The 19724-nt window shown below is 40.5% G+C and overlaps 2 protein-coding genes across 2 annotated transcripts; both read left to right on the forward strand.

Moving 5' to 3' along the window:
- Nucleotides 1-69: 69 nt before the first annotated feature.
- On the forward strand, nucleotides 70-8183 carry ensab (endosulfine alpha b). The gene is made up of 3 exons (XM_026371823.1): nucleotides 70-282; nucleotides 2662-2784; nucleotides 4806-8183. Exons 1-3 carry the CDS (start codon nucleotides 70-72, stop codon nucleotides 4974-4976), a joined length of 507 nt encoding a protein of 168 aa, XP_026227608.1. The 3' UTR covers nucleotides 4977-8183.
- A 1298-nt stretch (nucleotides 8184-9481) lies between these two features.
- mcl1b (MCL1 apoptosis regulator, BCL2 family member b) lies at nucleotides 9482-11504 on the forward strand. Its single transcript, XM_026370135.1, has 3 exons — nucleotides 9482-10116; nucleotides 10411-10661; nucleotides 10828-11504. Exons 1-3 carry the CDS (start codon nucleotides 9648-9650, stop codon nucleotides 10942-10944), a joined length of 837 nt encoding a protein of 278 aa, XP_026225920.1. The 5' UTR covers nucleotides 9482-9647; the 3' UTR covers nucleotides 10945-11504.
- Nucleotides 11505-19724: the final 8220 nt, after the last annotated feature.

Here is a 19724-nt window from a genome sequence, read left to right on the forward strand (position 1 = left end):
TGGAAGACTACTGCGCTTCTATTGGTTACTGTACATGTCGATCAGTAGGACCCGTCCTTTCTAGTGGTGATGTCATTTGTCGTTACGCCATTTTTGTTGGGGCGCAGTCGTGTTCAGAAAAGGAGGATTAGATCAGTACAGGTACAACAAACGGTACCTCGTATATTCAGCAATTTGAGTTGTCAAACACTAGCGGGACAATTGCTTGTCCGTCACACTCTCACAATGTCGTCAGAAAACCTGGAGTCAGATACTCAAGTGGATTACGAGGACGAAAAACAGGTGGGTTTCTGACTGCTGTCTTGGTGTTGTTGGCTAACCACCGTGCATGCTAGCAAGAAGTGGCTAACATCAGCTAGCACAAGTGAAGTGTTTGGATATGCTCAGTGCTGCACCAAAGCAGGGGGGGGGGGGGGTGCTCCTGAAAGATACGCAGAGCTTTTATAAGCTTTTCATTAGATTGGACTTGGACTGTATTGCCACTGTCCCACAATACAGGCCATCGTGTCACTTTGTTTTGTCTCAGTTGTTACCTGATGTCATTGGCTGGTGAATGTGCAGCAGCTCTGGCCTTATTGGCCTGTCCTGGGGGGTTGAGAATGTACCGTGACGGCACGACAGTCTCTGAATAAATACACGAATGAGTGATTCGTTTTGTATACTTTAAACCAGTTAAAGCACCTGCAGTGGAATAAGGAACACTGTTTTCGCCTTTTAATTTCTCATGTCCTGACAGTGACAACAGCTGCAGTGTGGTAGTGCTTCCGCATTTCCATATGCTGCCATAACAACCGCAGTGATGTGCACATCTTGACCAGTGCATTAGTAAAGGTTTTCTTTTTTTTTTTTTTTAATAAGTATGGGATGTATTCTACATCTGGTGTGAGGTCTTGTCCTTGGAGGCCTGTGGTTACTTTCTCCTTTTTACTTTTGTTTAAGCAGTACCAGTAGTTGAGTCAACAGAAAAGTTAATTGAGAGAAAACACATGGGCACATAACGTGACAACTGCAATCCCAGGTCTTAGCACTGCCCCAAAGGCTTGTACAGTGCACACTAGGCATGATGGGAGCATCACTTCACCTGCCTCTCTTCTTACCCTGATGCCCTCATCACTCTGGAACAGGGTAAATCTGGATTCATCAGACCACATGACCTTCTTCTTAACCCGGTTTTAGTAGTTGCTCCCATCTCCCTAGATGTTTTCTTTGCTTGATACATGCCAATAATTTCACCCTTCTGAAACAGATTAACCTATTTTCCAAAACCACAGGATGTGTCTTTCTACATACTGTAGTTGTAAAAAACTTGTTGCCAGCTAAATAATAATCATCCATGCAGTAATTATTCAGTGAGAGACTCTCACCTGTTAAATAAAGGTGGTGACTTTTTTTGGCAGGCAGTTTATAATGATAGTAAATATTAAATATTATATATAATATAATGTAATTTCTATAAAACATCTGATTAACTGGACAGCATAGGGGCAGTTGCAAATGCAGATCACTGTTAACAAACTTTTCGAATACTGTGCAGAATTTTGGATGTGTACCTATACCTCTAATTGTGAACTCACCCTCTTAGCCTGTAATTACTTAAGATATTTATGTCACAAAATTAACAATTTATGGTCACGTCTAATTCTGTTCCAAAATTTGTCCGTTATAACATGTTAATATGCCGTGAAGATTTGTGTATAAGTTTGTGTGTTACACAACTAACATTTTACAGTTTGAGACTGAGAGTGAGAGACTGCTTCAGTGTATTGTAACAACCATATACTGTGTCTATTCACACTGTGGAAGGTCAAAGTTTGAAGCTGATTTTACACTTCTGCACATAGTACTTTAAAACTGATCTAAGGGGTGCACAAAGAACATATTCTGCAATTTCTCTGCATTGGGGCCAAATATAGTAGCTCATAAATTTCTCGTCATGGACCCAAGTGATTCAGCAAACTCTGTGCCACAAATTGCCCCCTCCACCTGAGGGAATCCGTTCATCGGCCTCTGTGTCCTGAGTCACATTTTATCCCATCCCCAGCAAGCCTTGCAGGCTGAGTGCCTATGTTGAGTGCACAGTGGAAGTAGGACTGTGTTGTTTGCTGCACACTTTAGGTTAACGTGTGCAGGGAGTGATAAATGGCCTTTAGAGTATATTTGCTTTAGTCTCAAGTGTACTTCATACCTACTTTTTTTCTGGGATAGTTTTAACAGCAGTTGATTTAAACTGTGTACAGACACGAGGTGTGCCCTGATGACCTGAATTATCACCACCTGTCTATTTAACAGGAACTTGAATGACTGGTGTCTGGCGAGTTTGGCTAGTGTTAGTGATTTGCCAACAGTCATTAAATTGTCAGCCTTCTAGGCTTCTATGAAGTTCTTTCTGCTGTTTTATGAACTTAAAATTGTTATTAAGTTGTTTGTCTTCACAAAAATTCAGTTTCATGATATTAACTATAAACGTTGCTGGATGTGATTTGGTTATTAGCAACACTCTGATTGTCTTTCATTGTAAGAAGGAAATTGTTGAATACTTAAATGAGTGTGTGTCACATAACCAGTTGTTCTTGAACTTTTCTGAAGATGTACCAGGTGGCAAAGTTTCTGTTTTATTCCCAAAGAAAATGCAGCTATGTCAGTTTGGACTTGTCTCTGCAGGACTCCCAGGAGAAAAATGCAAACCCTGTAAAGGCTGAAGAGGCCAAGCTGAAGGCCAAGTACCCTGGTCTGGGCCAGAAGCCCGGTGGAACAGACTTCCTCATGAAGAGACTACAGAAAGGGGTAGGTGGCTGAGGTTTGTCCATGACCTGGTCGAACACAAGAACAGTGGTGAGGCAGGTGTGTGTCTAAATAAAAACTGGAATAATAATAACAACAGAATAAAAACAGAAATCCTCTATACACATACCTGCTTAAACATGAACTGTGTCAGAAAGTGTTAACTAGTTCAACTGTATTTAGTGTATCACAGTCATTGAAAAATTAACTTGAACAGCTTTAACCACTGTGAAAACAGCATACCTCTTTATGTTTTTCTTAGTTCTGTAAATAAATAACCTCACATAGATGTCATATTTGGTTAACTACAAAAGAGCCTGGGCTTCTGTCAAGAGCTGCTGTTTTGTGAGGTAAATCTCTTAAATCTAAGAGTAAAATTTTTTCCAGGAACCAACCATCTGTACACCAGAATGTTCTCCAGCCACATCTTTAGCATGTTAAATCTGTTTGATTATTTTTATCTGTAATTTGAACATCAGGACAGAGCACACAAAGGCATCACTATCTCCTCGCCTCTCACTTTCCCCTCAACTAGAAAATCTGTTGCTCTCTCCACCTACACATTACTGTATATGCTACAGAGAACATCCACCTCTGGAGATTGTTGAAAGTCATTGTGGGAAATCACTGACTAGGAGTAGGTGTAGCTGAGGCATTCTGAGGGGAAAGCCAAAAGCTAAATTGCAGTGCTTCATCATAAGATAACTCCCAGAATGCACATCATTAGATATTAGTGATAACAGAAGTTTGAGAATTTGAGAGTGATTTGTTTCATTTGGGTTTTTTTGGTAATTAAATTCACAAGATGCAACTTACAGATTTCATAAAATATGTAATAATGAAATAATTTAACTGTATTATTTGTTGATAAACCATAGTCTTACTTTAATAATTAATTTTTTCCATTCTGGCTTTGAAAAGATCCTTCCCAATGGGAAACCAATCTAAGCGACTATAGGACGAAATCAGCAGTTATGTTTCTGTGTAAAAATGCATTCCTTGGAATTTCATACTAAAAAGCACAGCATACTCTCCCACGGTTCATTTCCTACATGCCCACTAACTACAACATGTATTTTGTGAATACTTTACCAAGTTGTGCACTTGTCCATGCGCAATGTGCCGTTGCTCTCTGACACTGGTGTACAGGAAAAGCAGCACTAACCCAGACTCTGCTCAAAATAGATTTGGCCAGACTGGAATATATTTTTGCACAGAATGAGGACTGTGGACTTTGTCCTTCATGTTTCATGTTGTATTGCATTATGTTGAGATGGATCCTCTGCATAGGGATGGAACTGTTCAAATCAAATGTCTTGGTTCTCTAGTTACGCTATGCTTCTCTAGAGCATGTATGGATTGTTCTGTTTAATTGAGACCATTTATGGTGTGCATAGAAAATAAAGTTATTTGTGGGGGAAGCATTGCACCAATAAACCAACATAAATTAGGGGGGTCCACCAGCACTGTTTCAATCCTCTGCATAGAAGCATTGCAAATTTAACGTGGCCTAAGACAATGATGGAAAAAAGTGGTATGTAAAACAGCAAATGTGTGCAATTCCTTATGGTGGTGAAGATTCTCAGTCGTCCAGGTGATTATCTCTGGAATGTAGTCAATGCAAACGGACCTTCTTTAGTTAGGTGAAACGTTTCGCTACTCATCCAAGTAGCTTCTTCAGTCTGAAGAAGCTACTTGGATGAGTAGCGAAACGTTTGTAGCTTCTTCAGTCTGAAGAAGCTACTTGGATGAGTAGCGAAACGTTTCACCTAACTAAAGGAAGTCCAGTTGCCATGACTAAACTTCCAGATTCCTTATGGTAGCAGCAATACAAGATTAAAAAATTGACTAGTGTTCTGATGAAATTGTGAATTTTGTGACCTGTTCCACTTCTACGTCCACAGGGGCAGCATAGACATCAGGGGCATCAACACAGTGTTGTCTTTTATGAAAACCCTTTCCTGACTGATATCAGTAGGCAGCATTTCTTCTAAAGTTACGACCTTGTGTCTCTTCTCAAACAGCAAAAGTACTTTGACTCGGGCGACTACAACATGGCCAAGGCCAAAATGAAGAACAAGCAGCTTCCTGTGGCGGGCCCTGACAAGAACCTGGTGACTGGTGATCACATTCCCACGCCGCAGGATCTGCCCCAGAGGAAGTCCTCCTTGGTGACCAGCAAACTAGCCGGCTAGCCTTTGTCATCCCTGATGCACCCTCACCCCCTGGGGCTCCTGGCAAACGTCCCTTCTCCTCCTCACCTGTGTCCCTAATATGTCCAACCTCTCACCTACCCTCTCTTACCTTTTCATCCCCAGGCACCACTGGCTTTAACATATCGGGCAGAGTTGTATAAGTTAAAATTCCATTTGCTTGTATGTGGGTGGGGCGGGGTGGGAGCAATGGAGGTTTTGGCAGCCCGTTAGGTCGCAGCCTTCACTGTCTTCCCACTGCGCACAGCTCTGCCCCCTCTGCGCACTCTGCTCTACCGCGCCTCCCTTATGTCTTGGTTTTCGGTGTTCCAAGATGCATTAGTAGGTGTGTGTCATTGGACAGGGGTTGGATGGGGGGAGTTATTGCACTTTGTATTCTGTATAGTATGTTTTGTTCTTTTTTTGCATCCTGAATGACACCAAAATATTGTGTGTAAGGGAGTTAGGAACCATGATTACAGTGTGTTCTTTGGTCTTTATGTTCCCTTTGTATGCTGGTGGCTGGCTTCATTGGGAGCGGTTGGAAGATGTATGTGAATAATTGCTTACATACCAAATCTGTGAGGGGCATAATTCTTTAGCATTCACTGACACTTCATCGGGGGATGAAGAAAGGCTTCCTTTCATCTCACCCTACAGTTGCTTTTTGTTGAACAAAGCCCGGGGTCATCTGCTGCAGCAGTCAAACAGAGATTTTAAACACCACTCTCTCTCTCTCTCTCTCTCTCTCTGCCCATGTTGCTTTAACTCTTGGCTCCACTTTTCTCTTAATATGCTGCATGATTGTAACTTGAAAAAAACAAACTTTACATGTTCTGCTTAATGATAGGAAGAATCCAGACAAACACATGAGGCCTTGAGGGCCACAGTCACACTTCCTTCCTCCCCTCCTTTTGTTTTTGCTGTCCTGACAATCCATGTACGCATGCTTCTCTTCACAGCCAACGACAGGAGCCAGCTAGGTGTATCCTGGTAATATTTCATTAAGGCTGGATACCGTGGCAGTCTCACAGTTTGTTTTTTTTATTTACCTGGTATTGAATGGCATCAAGACATGTGTTTGCTACAAGCCTAAACCATTTGTAGGGGGATTGAAGAACCCTGCATAGTATATATGCTTCTCTAAATTATACTCAAAGCACGTCATTGTGTGATGAACTCTGCAACTCACTTCAGATTACATCCTGAGACTTGTGGCATGGAACTTCAGTTTGTGTTTTTTTTTTTTTTAACCAATTGAGCCACATTTCACATTGCAGCTATCAGGCTCAGAGTTGGTGAATGCATTTGTCTTTCCAATGTGACTGTCTAATCATCTGGCTCACATTGTGACGCGATGAGGCAGACTGCAGCTCAAGCTGGTCTGGCTCACATGTTTGAACATGACAGCAGATATAACTGTGCACATAAGTTAGCTACAAAGGCCTGTTATCTTTCAAACACAGATCAATGTTTCAATCTGTGTTTCTCTAGTGACAGACCAGTAACATCTCTAAAAATGAATGTGAACACATGTATTTGACCGCTATCTCCCATCACATTACTCATGATTAAAAGTAGCCACGGTGATGTTCACAGATGTGTCCGGCTGTGGCACGTGCAATCAAAATTGTTTTCAGACATTTGGGGACTGACCAAAAAATGATGTTCTAACTGCTCGTTAAAGCTGAAAAAGGATGTTGATTTTAATACCTTTGGATTTTATCTCAGAGGTAGATTTTATCTCTTTTCCAATTCACATTATGAAACACTAACTTCTACCTACCGAAACTCTTAGCTGGTGTTTAAACTTACTTTTACTGCCAGCCCCTCTGGAGAACCATGCTTCTTTTGTTTTTTCTTAACAAACTGGCACACTACACAGACTGATTTTTGATCTCAGGGGTGTCAGAAGGTAATCAGGTCACTACCTGAGGTGTCAGCCCAGCCCCCAAACATTATTGTGGGCTCAATGTGGGACACTTCATACCCCCAGGAGGTGCTCGCTCTAACACTTGTCAGAACAGGGAGAGAATTTGTAACGCATGGTGAGGGGGCAAAGTGTGACTGTGTGCTCTAAGCTCAAGTCCCACCTGTTCCGATGTGAAACAGGTCAATGCAACGATCACCAAATCTGCTAACTTTGAATGCGTTCCATCTGCACATTCAAGAATCTAAAGACGATGCCGGCGCTCACTGATAATCAGCCTCCTTGTATAATACTGCTTCAGGGAACCTTCACAAACGCACACTCCATCACATAGGCTAGGTGATAGGGTGCATGCACCATCACATTCTCAACCTCACTTGTTTTTCATTGAATGTGTGTCAAATTTGCAGTGGGTGAAAGAGAACTGACCTGTACGTATGTGCTTGTTATGGTGTTGTGTGACTGCACTGCTTTTCTCTGTTCCAGCCATTGTAAATAGACTTCAACAGGAAGGGATTTCTGTGTTTTTTCCCACCTGAGCTATTTCTGATTCACTGGTTCCTCTCTCCTTTCAGTTTAACACTACTTCTGCTCTATCTCAGTGTATTGCAGGGGCTATGTGAATTTGTATCATATGAAAATATGTGTAAATGCTGCTGATTCAAAGACAAATCTAAGAGATGATACCCTGTAAAGAACACTTGTCCTCTTGATTCCACCAGTCAGACATTCAACTCTACCACTAAATTTTAAAAGTGCATTGTTGAATTTAATCAATCTTTTCATCTGGCCAGAACTCTAAAATAAAATTCTGAAATCCTTTCTCACATTTATTGACATGTTGTATTTGAAAGCCTACAGTTCCCTCCTTTTTTAAGAAGTAAAGAATGCTAAAGGAAATGGGTGAATAAGCTGCTTAAGTGTTCTGTGATACCACAGTGGACAGGAGTTCTTGAATGCTACTTGATGTTTGGCTTTGCACGGGGCAGGTCGAGAGGAAATAACAGGGTATGTTTCAGACCCACAACACAGGGTGTCTCTCGTTCAGCTATGATAAACACGTGCCAGAATGTATAAAGAAATGACAGGCTGTGTGCTCTGAAATACTTTTGTGCTGCTTTTACCTTATCTTGTTGTTTTGCAAGTAAATCTTTTTTTTTTTCTTGTGTTCTCTTATTGCATAATTAGTATATTTCCTCCTGGCCCACGATAACTGCAGGGAAATCAGAGGCACCCTTGCTTCCAAGACTTAAAAAAAAAAAAAGGGTTTACATGATAAAGAGGATAACTGGAGAACTTGGGATGATTTTACGACTTAGGAAAGTAAAGGCGTGCTTGGAATGTTTCAGTTGTGTGGGAGTAGGTGAGAAGATTTTTGTCAGTATTTGAAATAAACTTTTACATTAATAACATGTTTCTATCTTTTTGTCTTTGATCTGTGTTGTAGTAACTTGTTTTACTTATGTATTAAGTCTAAAGTGAAAATGTCCCGAGCTGAAATCTAAAACAGAAAACTTTAAATGAAGGCTGTATAACCTCCTTCTGTCCACCAGAGGGAAGCACAGTCATTTAGTTCTACCATGGCCTCATGAAAGACAAAACAGAAAGTTCTGGTTTTTTCCAGCATGGCCACCAAAACAGTGGAATGTTTACTCCTGTGGAAAAGGTCCAGTGGTTAAACTGTCTCACATGCTGGGATGACAAAACACCTGCTGTTCATAAACTTGAGGAAATGTCGCACAACACTTTGTGCAACACAGGAAGTCGTTCCTGCCAGTAGCCCTCACCCTGTATAATGACTGGGTATTGTCTTGTAACAGGACTCACCTGGACAATAACATATTCTGTATCACATCTGTTTCTCTGCTCTGCTTTGAATTGCTCCGACACGTCATAAACTCTACCATACTACACCTTATGAATGTTTAGATGCTTTATGTAAGGACACAGAATGCATGTACCTCATGTGCAGGTATAGAATATTAATATTATTATAAGTAATCAGTTTATACTAATCCTCATTCAATATCTTTATGCCTTACTCCCTATGAAGCAGGAAATCTTCACAATTTAGACAGTCAATGACAACAATACAGATATTTACATGTATGACTGAATAGACTGTGAGCAGGGAAAACACTCAGTCATCCACAGGATTCGACAAGAGAGAGGACCCAAGCAGCCTGATTTTTATATAAAGCACATATTTATATATGTTGGTCTTTAATCTCTATTGTTATCCTTCTCTGTGTCATTGTTTTGTTTTTGCTCCAACATGGAAATTTGCTCTTTAAATAATTTCCATGTTTAATATGGTTAAATATATTGTTTATAATCAATCCTACTCTAAGTATTACTACTAGTGTTTTTCCTTGTCGTCATTATTGATGCTATGGAAATATACCAGAATGGCCCATAGTTACCCCTCAGCTTCATTTCTGTCATTAGAATAACTGGTAAAAAAAACAAGAACCAAAACAAACAAACAAGCCTTTAAAAAGCGGAAGTGGTGACGTCACGACGTCGTGACGTCACGACGTCTGACGCGGTTGATAAATACAGACGACTGCAGCTCGACGTTCCCAGCTTCACTTCCGTGTAACCTCCAGGAAGGATGCGTAACGGTCAGGCTACAGGCTAGCTCTTTGTGTAGGACAGGCTAGCATTCAACACATATAGCTCTACTTTTAACCTTAATCTAAGCGAGTTGGAGAGAATTTTTTAAGTTAAAAGAAGAAGAAAAAATGTTACCGTCGGGCAGAACAGCTATGAAACTAGCCACGGGAGGAATGAGCTGCTTGATGCTTCCTCAAAATGGAGTCGTAGAGTACAGCTCGGGAGTCAACTCGCCACAGATCACCATGAGCTCCTCGATAGACGCTTGCAACGGGAATGCTGCTCTGAAACGACCCAAGAACCTGGACGTGAGCTCATCGAATGGCTATGCAACAAAAAACATTGGGGCTAACAGCGACGACATCGAAGACGGATCTTTGCCGTGCACCCCGGAGCTGATGTCGGACAGCGAGGTCGATGTCTCCAGTTGTCCAGCAGGGGACGAGGTGCTGGAGAACGACACGAGGCAGCTCCTAAGCCAGTTTCTCCAAGACTTTTCTGGACTTACTAAGCCTCGTTGGTGTGAAACCAAAGAACTATCAACAATGAAAAGGGTTGTGAATGACGTTCTGGAAAAACACAGATACGCGTACAATGGTAGGTTCTACAAATGGCTGCTTTACAGGCTTCGTCTCTATCCAGACTCCATGTTTGGAACAGCTGTTCAGAGCAGTAGGAGCCATTTTACCCTCACAAGACAGAGGGAAATGATTAAAATGTGAAATGAAAGGCTTAGATCAGCAATCGCCTACATGATTCATTTTACTTGAACTGAAGTGTGTGTGTATATAGACACATATAATATAACGTAATATAGATAGTTGATAGCTTCCAGAACTGCCATCCTAAATGTACAAATGGATCTAGACCTATCTTTTTTTTTTTTTACAGGTATGATCAACAAACTCTCACTGGATGACAAAGTGGACGATGTGAGTTTTATCACGGCAGTAGCCCAGAGCCTTTTCTCAGATGGAACCACAAACTGGGGTCGTATCGCCAGCCTGGTGGCCTTTGGGGCAGCAGTGTGTCAGCACCTGAAGGAAAAACACAGGGAGAACTGTGTGGATCTGGTGGCACAGGAGATCTCCTCATACCTGCTGTCAGCCCAGCGAGACTGGCTGGTCAGGAACAACTCATGGGTAGGTTATGACTAATAGTTGAATGACAGGATGTGGCAGAGAAGTGGTTGCATAACTGTAATCATTGTGCAATTAAGACTACGTGTCCCATGAATATGCACTTCTGTCCCTTTGCTTTACCCTCAGTATTCCACCTAATGTTTTCTTTAATCCTTTTTCTTTTCAGGATGGTTTTGTTGAATTCTTTCGAGTGGCAGACCCTGAATCCACAGTGAGGAAATCACTCATGGCCTTTGCAGGATTGGCTGGTATTGGGGCATCACTGGCCCTGTTGATCAGGTGAATTTGGACACTTACAGACTCTTTTATGCCGGATGCTTCTTCTTGTAAGGAACATCTTAACTTTGGATTCAAGAAGATGGAAATGAAAGCAGCAACCTGTTCCTGTCTTTTTTTTTTTTTTTTTTCCCCATTCATTTCTAAAATTTGATTTTTTTTTTCCTGTAAAGAGCTGATGCATAACAGTGATGTAAAAACTAGTAGACCTTTATTTAATTATAAATAAATTTATTTTTATAAAAAATGTTAAAACTCTATGCAATGACATGGTTATGGGAAATCAGTTGATCCTTCTTTTTTTCTGTTCTTTTTTTGGTTCATCTCTTGGCAAAACACAGTACTCTGGTAGTATTGTCTGTTAGGCCAAAGCAGCAAGGGAAATTTGTTTTTCCATGAAGCCCATTTCCATAGAGCCATTCATGACCATAGAATACTTTTTATGGACAGCGCACTTGGAGGGAGGAGGGAGTGGATTTGCATGAGAGTAGCTCTGCTTCCCTATAAAAATAATGGATGTGCAACCACATTCAGTAACGTTGGCTCTACAGCTGTGGAAAATGTTAGTGCCCTGGAAAAAATGAACAAGGACTGCTTGTTAGCAAGTTGCAGATTGCACTGTGGAACATACACCTTTTAAAGATGGAGGTGGATGTGGGGAGGAATGTTATTCCTCATGTAGCAAGCAGACAATGTGGATCCAGCTGTAAGCTAATATTCTGTAGGATAAAATAATAAAACATTTAAAAAATGTAATTCTTGACCTTTTGATACCGTCTTTCTGTTTGGGGAGATTTGCAAAAGCAGAAGACAGGTTACATCTATCTACAGTCTTTGTGTTGTGCTGAAATTAATCACCTCGCACTTAAATTTAACACCATTGCAGCCTTTGATGTTTAGTCACACCACAACCCAAGATGTAGCACTGGCTGCAGGTTCCTAGAAATTTGATGAGACTGTAGCAGCGCCTCCATCCTGCTAAGCACTCAGCTGCATCCGCAGATTTGCGAGTTGCAGTGTTGGGGCTGTTGCAAAGAGCTGGTGCACAACAGCTAAATGCAACAACACTAGCTAATGTAGATTGTGAAACTGGGGTAAACAGTTCACAACATCCTCAAAATTGCATAACACTGTCTACTTCCTGGTCTTTTGGTTACCCAGAAACAGTTGACTTAATCAAATAACTAGATTTTATTAGTGCTTTAGATGTTTCATTTGTCTCTCTTTTTTCTGTATTTTAGTGATTTGTTACTCAAATTTTTCTAATATGTTGCAGTCGGGGAGGTTTCTAGATAGTTCTAGGCTATAGTAGCTCCACTCTGTTCTGCTTTCCTGTTGATGGAGGAATTCAAGAATCCTTTTACATCTAATACCAATCTGAGCTTGGTCCATGTCGAGCCTCAAGCTGGGGAATCCTTAGTGATGATGTGTGCTGCACCCATGTTTGTGCCGCCCTCCCGTTGTCTCGGGTTACAAGACAAAACACAACACTCATCGAGGTCTTAGGAGGAAGAAATGGAGTAGAGCTTCTCCATGGTGATGAAGACAGAAGACCTCCCCTAGTGCTCTCCTGCGGCTCGTGATGTTAGCTACCTCCCTGGTTACCCTCGCACAGTTCATTGTTAAGAAGAGACTCATATACAATGGGGAGTTGGAGGCTGAAGCAATTTCATAGAGCAGGTTGCACCATACACAGGTGGATTGAGGGTGCAGAAAACAGCACTGCTGTGTCTTGGGGCCAAATATGCAAAGTGCAAAAGTCTTTGAACAGCCCTGATGTCTGTAGCCAGCTTCTTAGTACAATACATAATTTTCTCTACTGCCTGGAGTAATAATGCTGAGAAGTATTATTACTTCAAACAATGTTACATCCAGCTACACAGAGAAGTATTTGTGAAGGAGTAAAGAGTCGAAGGTTGTGCTAAACTCAACAGCACAGATAGAAACTTTAGCTGTGTCCAAGTAAACAAGGAAATTGATTCAAACTTAATGATAGGGTTGTGAATTATTGGAAGGGAAGTTATCAGTCATTACTAAACTGCCATGGATTTTTATGTTGAACTGAAAATGAAAGAGTTACAGTTGACAGAGTTAACACAGTAGATCTTTAGTGCTGTACGTGGTCGTTCAGCTCTCGCATACAATGCACCCTGATGAGTGAACTGTCGGGAACGTCCTGCCTGCAGTTTTCACATTTTTCAAGCTGAACTTTTTCTTTGTTTTAAAAGCGTCTGAGGTGTAGACTTCCTCTACATTCCTACCGTGGGATAGGTTAAGGAGTGGTATTGAAACTATTATCTACTCACATATTTAACATTTCATACTCACACGAAGCCTTTATTCAGGGTAAGACTCATGCTTTATTTTTTGGAGGATGTGGTCCTTTTATTGGCTGCAACACAGAAAATGTTGTTGACGCATTTGACAATTTCTAAGAAACTTACAAAACAGCTGAATTTCAGAACCAGTTAAATCCTATTTCTTCCTATTTTACTGTTTACATTTCTTCACACACAAACTTTCCACATAAACTGGTTTGCTGCAGTTTCGTAACTTGAGCTCAGAGAAACGCCTCGGCTCAGGCAGTCAGATCACTGGCTGCACGCCCTGCCACTTCCCCCTAGTAACAACCCGCCCCTTGGTTTTAAAAAAAGCAACAGTTTCTGAGAAGTCAGCTGACGCACAAGTTTTATCTTTAACAGGAGCACTCATCTGCAAGTTGAGAATACTCAGAATCGGACCCTGAGATGCAAAGATAGGCTAAATGTTTGCAGAGTACCACGGTGTGAAAGGAAAAGACGGCCTGTTAAGTTTAAAAGCTGATTAGGTTCTTGCAAATTTTACCAGCAAAACACAACCCTCTTCAAAAGAGTTTCTAGATCTGCTCCACTGACAGAGAATTAGAGACATGCAGTGTGTCTCTGAGCATCAGAGGAGTCTTTAATTAAACGTAGCACAGTCTGTGCTCTGCTGTGCATTTGCTGTACAGTAAAAAACATTCAGATCTTCTCCCTTTTTAATGCTGTACTATTTCCCTGTTTGTTTTAGTCACTGCTCTGATGCTTCTGCACTACAACAGAGATCACTTATGTAGCTCACTGTACCCCAGGCTGTCAGGGGTTTTTGCCTAATCTTTAACTTTGCAGAATTCTTCTGCTCATCCACGGTCTTCATCGCAAATATGTCAAAACTTGAATCCAAGTTTTAGATTGTGGTGCTTGAAATTAAATCCACCGCTTCCTGTGTGTGGAAACACCTGTTCAACACCAGACACCACTTTCATAACACTATGCAAAATGCTGAAATATATTCACACGGTTTCTCTCTGGTTATAAAAGCAAAACTCCATTTAAACCGTTTAATTTGAACAACAAGATGTTTTTGTTTTGCTAAAGTCTAAAATCTTATATCCTAGAGAAATGATAAAACTGACATTTGTTGTTTTAATTGAAAAAGGCCAATTAACCAGAAGACAGCTTGATTTCAGTGAGGAAAGTCAAATCTAAATTGACTTCTTAATTTTCCCAGTGCTGTCCGACTTCAGCCTCTTCACCTGCATTAACAGCTGTATACACCAGGAACAGGTGGGTCCAGATGCACATCTTTGCATATCCTGTATTTAACAAACATATCGCAGTTTCATATTTCTCAGTGTGTGCAGCTATATTTATAAACACACCGTTTTCATGACACGTGTAATAACAGAAAGTGTAAATTATACAAACATGAGCTGCATGAAAGTCAATCACGTTGGAGTAACCTAGCCATGATGGAGTTTATAGCAATTGGCCGTGTCTGCTAGTGGAGCTCCAGGCTACATGACTCTGGTTCTCTGTTCAACATTGCAGACTTGAGAAGTCACAGCAAGCCTTTGCTAAGTTGTCATTCCATCTCAAGTTCTGCAGTTCAGGAGAAAGGTCAGCAACAGATGAGCAGCTAAGGTTGTCCCATGCAAGCCAGTGATGAACCCAGTCAAACATCAAGGATGCAGGTTTACAGAGACATCAATAGGTAACACACACAGTGAGAGTAGACGTCCTCCACCTACTCTACACGCGCTCTTATTTTGAAATAGAGTGCAATGTCAATGGAAAGTCCACCCACATGGGAAAATTAAGTTGTCAATTTATTTAAAAAAATTTAAAAATCACACGTTGCACCTGTTAGAAATTCTTTGTTCTTCGTTTTTTTCTCAAACCCAACAGATAATGGCATTTTAAGCAGGTTTTCTGTCAGTTTTGTCAGGAAAGATTTTGTCAGTGCTGCCACTGTGTTAAAATGAAGAGGTAAAAAACGCTGTGTTCTGTGTTACAGCTGCTGGTTTGAATTCAAACTTCCACTCACCTGAGAGGTTGAACTAATCATCCCATGTGCACTAGTCGTACACATGTAAATGTGATTGATCTGAAACTGGGCACTGGTCACACAATATATGTTCATATCCATGAACACTGAACATGAGCTGTTATGGGATGTAGAGAAGAAAAATAGCCTTGAGCAGAAGTTTCAAAATGATCTTTGGCCAAAGGGCTCCCATTCATCAACGCCTGAGCCTGAACTCTGGACACGGAGTTCTTTGTCGTGAGAGGATAGTTATCACAGATCAAATTTAAAGCACAGGGTGACGTGTCAGATTCCTTTCTCAGCAGAGTCATCTTGTCCTTTGAAACTTTATTCTTTGACATATTGCAGTATTAATAGACAGCTTAACCGTGCTGGCAGTGACATGCAGACACTCCACTGTTGCTTAGATGATGAATACTTAATTCAGTCTGTGGTAAAACTAGGATCATACAGGACTGTAACCTGCTTTAGAATGTCTGTTCGTAAAGTATCATCAGACGTGACCTTCACTACAGATTATTAGATTATTTTAAACTGAACATTTGACTCACTGAGTCGTTCAAACAGCAGTCGCTGTGACCACATATGTCCTGATGTCAGTGTTGTAGGGCACACTTCAGCTATACACATTTCTAGACCATCATGCAGAGGTATAGCATAACTACTGGTTCTCCATTTTGTAAAGAAGTGTGTGTATTTATAAATGACCATATTACAGTGTTGGCTGCTGTGGAACAGCAACGGCCAACGAGTCCTTTTCTTGGCTCAAGCAGAAGTTGTAACCGTCTCCTCTTTGTCTAAAGCAGGTCGTTGACCCCACTTTAGGTCATCCCACGCTTTCCCTGTTTTGTTTGACTTGCAGACGAGAGAACAGTTCAGTAACAAGCCCAGCGTTCTGTTTGGAAGGGGCGTGATGTTCCCAGAAAAATTCCCAGTTTGTTACAGACAGGAAGGAAGTAGCAGAACATTTGCACTAAGAATAAATAGCAGGCCCCAGCAGTGTACACATGGCTCTAGTGAAAGTGGCATGTGTTCAGTTCCTTTACTCTGAATTTCTTTTTGCACAGACTCAGAATAACAGGGTCTTTATGTTAGCACGTGCATGGCAAAGACCTTTAGTATGTGGTAGAACAGTGATGAACAGAAACATCCTCAATCCACTGCTGGATCCGTCCAAAAGATAAAAACTCTCAGGCTGCCTCTAACTTCCCTTACAGTTACAGTCCATCCTCTTTTTAGATTTATTGCACTAATGTCCTGCTTTAACCTTGATTTCTCCCAATAACTTTTTTCTTTTTTTTACATATGCAAAAATTCAAGCTTCCCTGATCTGAAACCAGCACACGGCTGAAGTTGGGATGCTAATTCCTCCTTTTTAGCTCATTTTGTATTTTTGTTGATGACTCCATTGTTAGGAAATTGCGAAACAGTACAAAGGGGTGACAAACATATGAGATGTAGGTCAAACATTTCCTTTATAGCTAGTGAACGTGTATGAACCCAGTGCTCGGGAGCTTCCTGTGTTGTGTTTGCAGACGCACTGAGCTTCACTGACTTCTGGTATTTCAGGGTCAAACTGTAACAGGTCTGTGCTTGTTTGAACAAGTGATCCAAGGTGTGAAGCTGTTTTTGTCTGGATCTGGTGGGTGGAGGGTCAGATGGTCAGGGTCAGTCACAGCTCGTCTGCCCCCCACTGTCTTCACCTTTTGTTTGGAAACCACATGCCAGTGATGCTGGTTTGTTGACTTCTGTAGTCTCGAACATTTCACACATTTGCTGAACTGAGTGTTTCAAAAGCCATTGAACTTATTTGAATGAGATGTAATGTGTCAAAAACTGTGCTTCTGTTAGTCATCCGGCTTGTGGTCATTTGGAGAAGCTCAGCATGTGGCTGTACGTCATTCATAGGTCAGAGTGTGTTGAAGTTTCTGTTTAAACTGGAAAATGTGTAATGGTCTTATTGTCAGCAGGTTGAGCTCAGCTGAAGCTGAGATCAGCTCTTGGTCAGCAAAACCACACATTTTAGCAGGTTAGAGAAACATTAGGGCAAAAAGGACAGTACAGTATGACTGGTGAGACCAAGATACACAGAATCTGTTCTAGTTCTAAAACATGGATTAACAGCTGTTGGATTGAAATATTTTCATCCAGACAGTGTTTATCCTGAGACTAAAGGGTTCAGAAGTTATTCGAAGCTCTCAACTGCTTGAATGATACCATGTCTTTTGCAGCGTAATTACTAACAGCATTTGTTATGTCTAGCAATCTGTTGCTTTTCTTGTCGTGAGGCACTTGTTTTTTGCAGAATGATTCCACTAAAGTTTGCTAAATGTGTTTTTGTGCCAGTGTCTTGGCTGGTTTAGGCCTGTTGTGAAAAGCTGATCCTAAAAGCTTTTCACATTCTTCATAGTCTGTGTTTTCTGCTGGCTAGGTCCATGCAAGTGAGGATGAGCAATGTCTAGCAATTAAATTTAATGATGTAGTAGACAGCAAGGCTAGTGGTGTCTGTATTTTGTCTCCTGGTGCTGTTTATTCACTCATTTTTAACTTCAGTCATGCTTTTTTAGGCAGTTACACTGACTTAACTTAAGATGCGGTGTCCAAGTACTGGCACATTGCATGCACTCTCAGTGGGTATATGCAGTAGTCTGTCTTACTAAGCTACGTGATGTTGTAAGTAATTTAAGTAACTGATATATTTGATAACATCTTGTTATTTTAACATCATTAAAACCACAATTACAATATGGTTGTAGACAATATACACTCACTGGTCACTTCAGTATGTACACTTGGACAATCTAATGGAATCCAATACAGCAGCTCTGCCATGAATTTACAAAGTTGTAATGTCTCTTTTTGTTGAATTTGTAAGAACGGTGATAATCTACCGTATTCCACCATAATTTCAAAAACTTAAACAGCTTAAAGCTTAAACATTAGGAATACCTCTTCATATAATGCACTGCAGTACAACGTCACACCCACTATTACCCAGATAATTAACAAACAGTTGAATCACATTGGATATACAGGCGTACCTAATAAAGTGGCCAGTGACGGTATATTGCACACTCTAGCGTGGAAACATACTAAGCTCCTCATCTATTTGAATGTGGTCAGTCTGGTGGCGCAGTGAGCTAACACAGACGGATGTTGCAAAAGAAAATGCAGTGTCGTCTGCAAAAGAGTTGAACTTAGCTAAAATTCTGTTTCACTAATAAATCTTCAGGTTCAAGGAACAGTTACTCAGATTTGACTTTTTTTTATTTATGATTATGATTATTATTATTATTATTATTATTATGCCATTCACAAAGATTTCATCGGCTCTGGTTGTCAACCACCATCACCTAATATCTATTGTTCTTCAGATGAGAAAGAAACACCATCAGTATTTGGGGGTTTCCTTGCTTAATATAGAAACCAAAAACATTAAAAAGAAAATAGAAACTACTCCGTAAAAGTTTATTTAACAGGGAGGCAATCAAATACACATTATGAAATGTTTGTTGAAATGTTGTTGACTTATAACATTTTTTTTCCTCCATCGTCCCACAAAGACACCTACATGGGAATATAGTGCGGCCTTGACTAATTAACATTACATGCAAGGCTGCTATGATGTTATGTTGCAAATGTAGGCTAATGTATCTCCCAGGAGGGTACGTTTGTGAGCAGAGATGGTTTCAGATCGAAAACAGAAAGTCTCTGAAGGTAGTGCATAACAACAATGTTTATAGACTTTACCTGAAAGGGAAACCCCCGACGAATCTCAAAACGAAACTCTTCCCACATGATGATTTGGAGAAATATTCAGGTCACGGCACAAACCAGAATTGATTTGATATTTATTGATTGATTGATTCAACCTATTGTTTGTGCATTCTTGCTGATATGGGGTCATTAAAAATGTTTGTGTAGCTGCTTCATTCATCATTGAGACAGACTGTGTTGACTTAATCCCGTTACTTTAACCTAATCAGTCAGATCAGCCGCATGTAGATGTTCTAAGGATTCTCACATTAGCCTATGATTTTTTTTGTTATTTATTTATTTTTTATTTTATTTTTTGCACATAATGTGACCTCGTCTCAGGAAATAAAAAACAACCAATAACATTTAGCTGTTTCCAGTGCTATAATTCCAACGAAGCGGCTGTCAACCCAACCCACTGACAGTGAACATGGAAAATTGCATTGTATTAACGTGAGTGTGATCACACCTTCGGGTTTTTTTGTTTGTTTCATCCATTTGTGTGTGTTTTTAAGTTCACACTCATTAACCACAAAGGAAATTAAATCTTTGTAAACAACAGTGTTCAATAATGGGTTATGAAGAGTTGTTGCTGTGGGTTTTAGTTGTCTTTACATTTTGTGGGATCACTACGTTAAAACACTTACAGGATTATTTTCTTCATCTCTTTACATTGTTTGTTTCTGG

The sequence above is a fragment of the Anabas testudineus genome, chromosome 16, assembly GCF_900324465.2.
Source record: "Anabas testudineus chromosome 16, fAnaTes1.2, whole genome shotgun sequence".
In the NCBI taxonomy this organism is placed as follows: Eukaryota; Metazoa; Chordata; class Actinopteri; order Anabantiformes; family Anabantidae; genus Anabas; species Anabas testudineus.

Bases quoted from the DNA above. Each gene is read 5' to 3' on its own strand.
- ensab (XM_026371823.1), top strand. From the start codon at position 70: ATGTCATTTGTCGTTACGCCATTTTTGTTGGGGCGCAGTCGTGTTCAG. The intron at 283-2,661 runs GTGGGTTTCTGA...TTGTCTCTGCAG, and splicing joins ATTACGAGGACGAAAAACAG to GACTCCCAGGAGAAAAATGC. The intron at 2,785-4,805 runs GTAGGTGGCTGA...CTTCTCAAACAG, and splicing joins TGAAGAGACTACAGAAAGGG to CAAAAGTACTTTGACTCGGG.
- mcl1b (XM_026370135.1), top strand. From the start codon at position 9,648: ATGTTACCGTCGGGCAGAACAGCTATGAAACTAGCCACGGGAGGAATG. The intron at 10,117-10,410 runs GTAGGTTCTACA...TTTTTTTTACAG, and splicing joins ACACAGATACGCGTACAATG to GTATGATCAACAAACTCTCA. The intron at 10,662-10,827 runs GTAGGTTATGAC...TTTTCTTTTCAG, and splicing joins TGGTCAGGAACAACTCATGG to GATGGTTTTGTTGAATTCTT.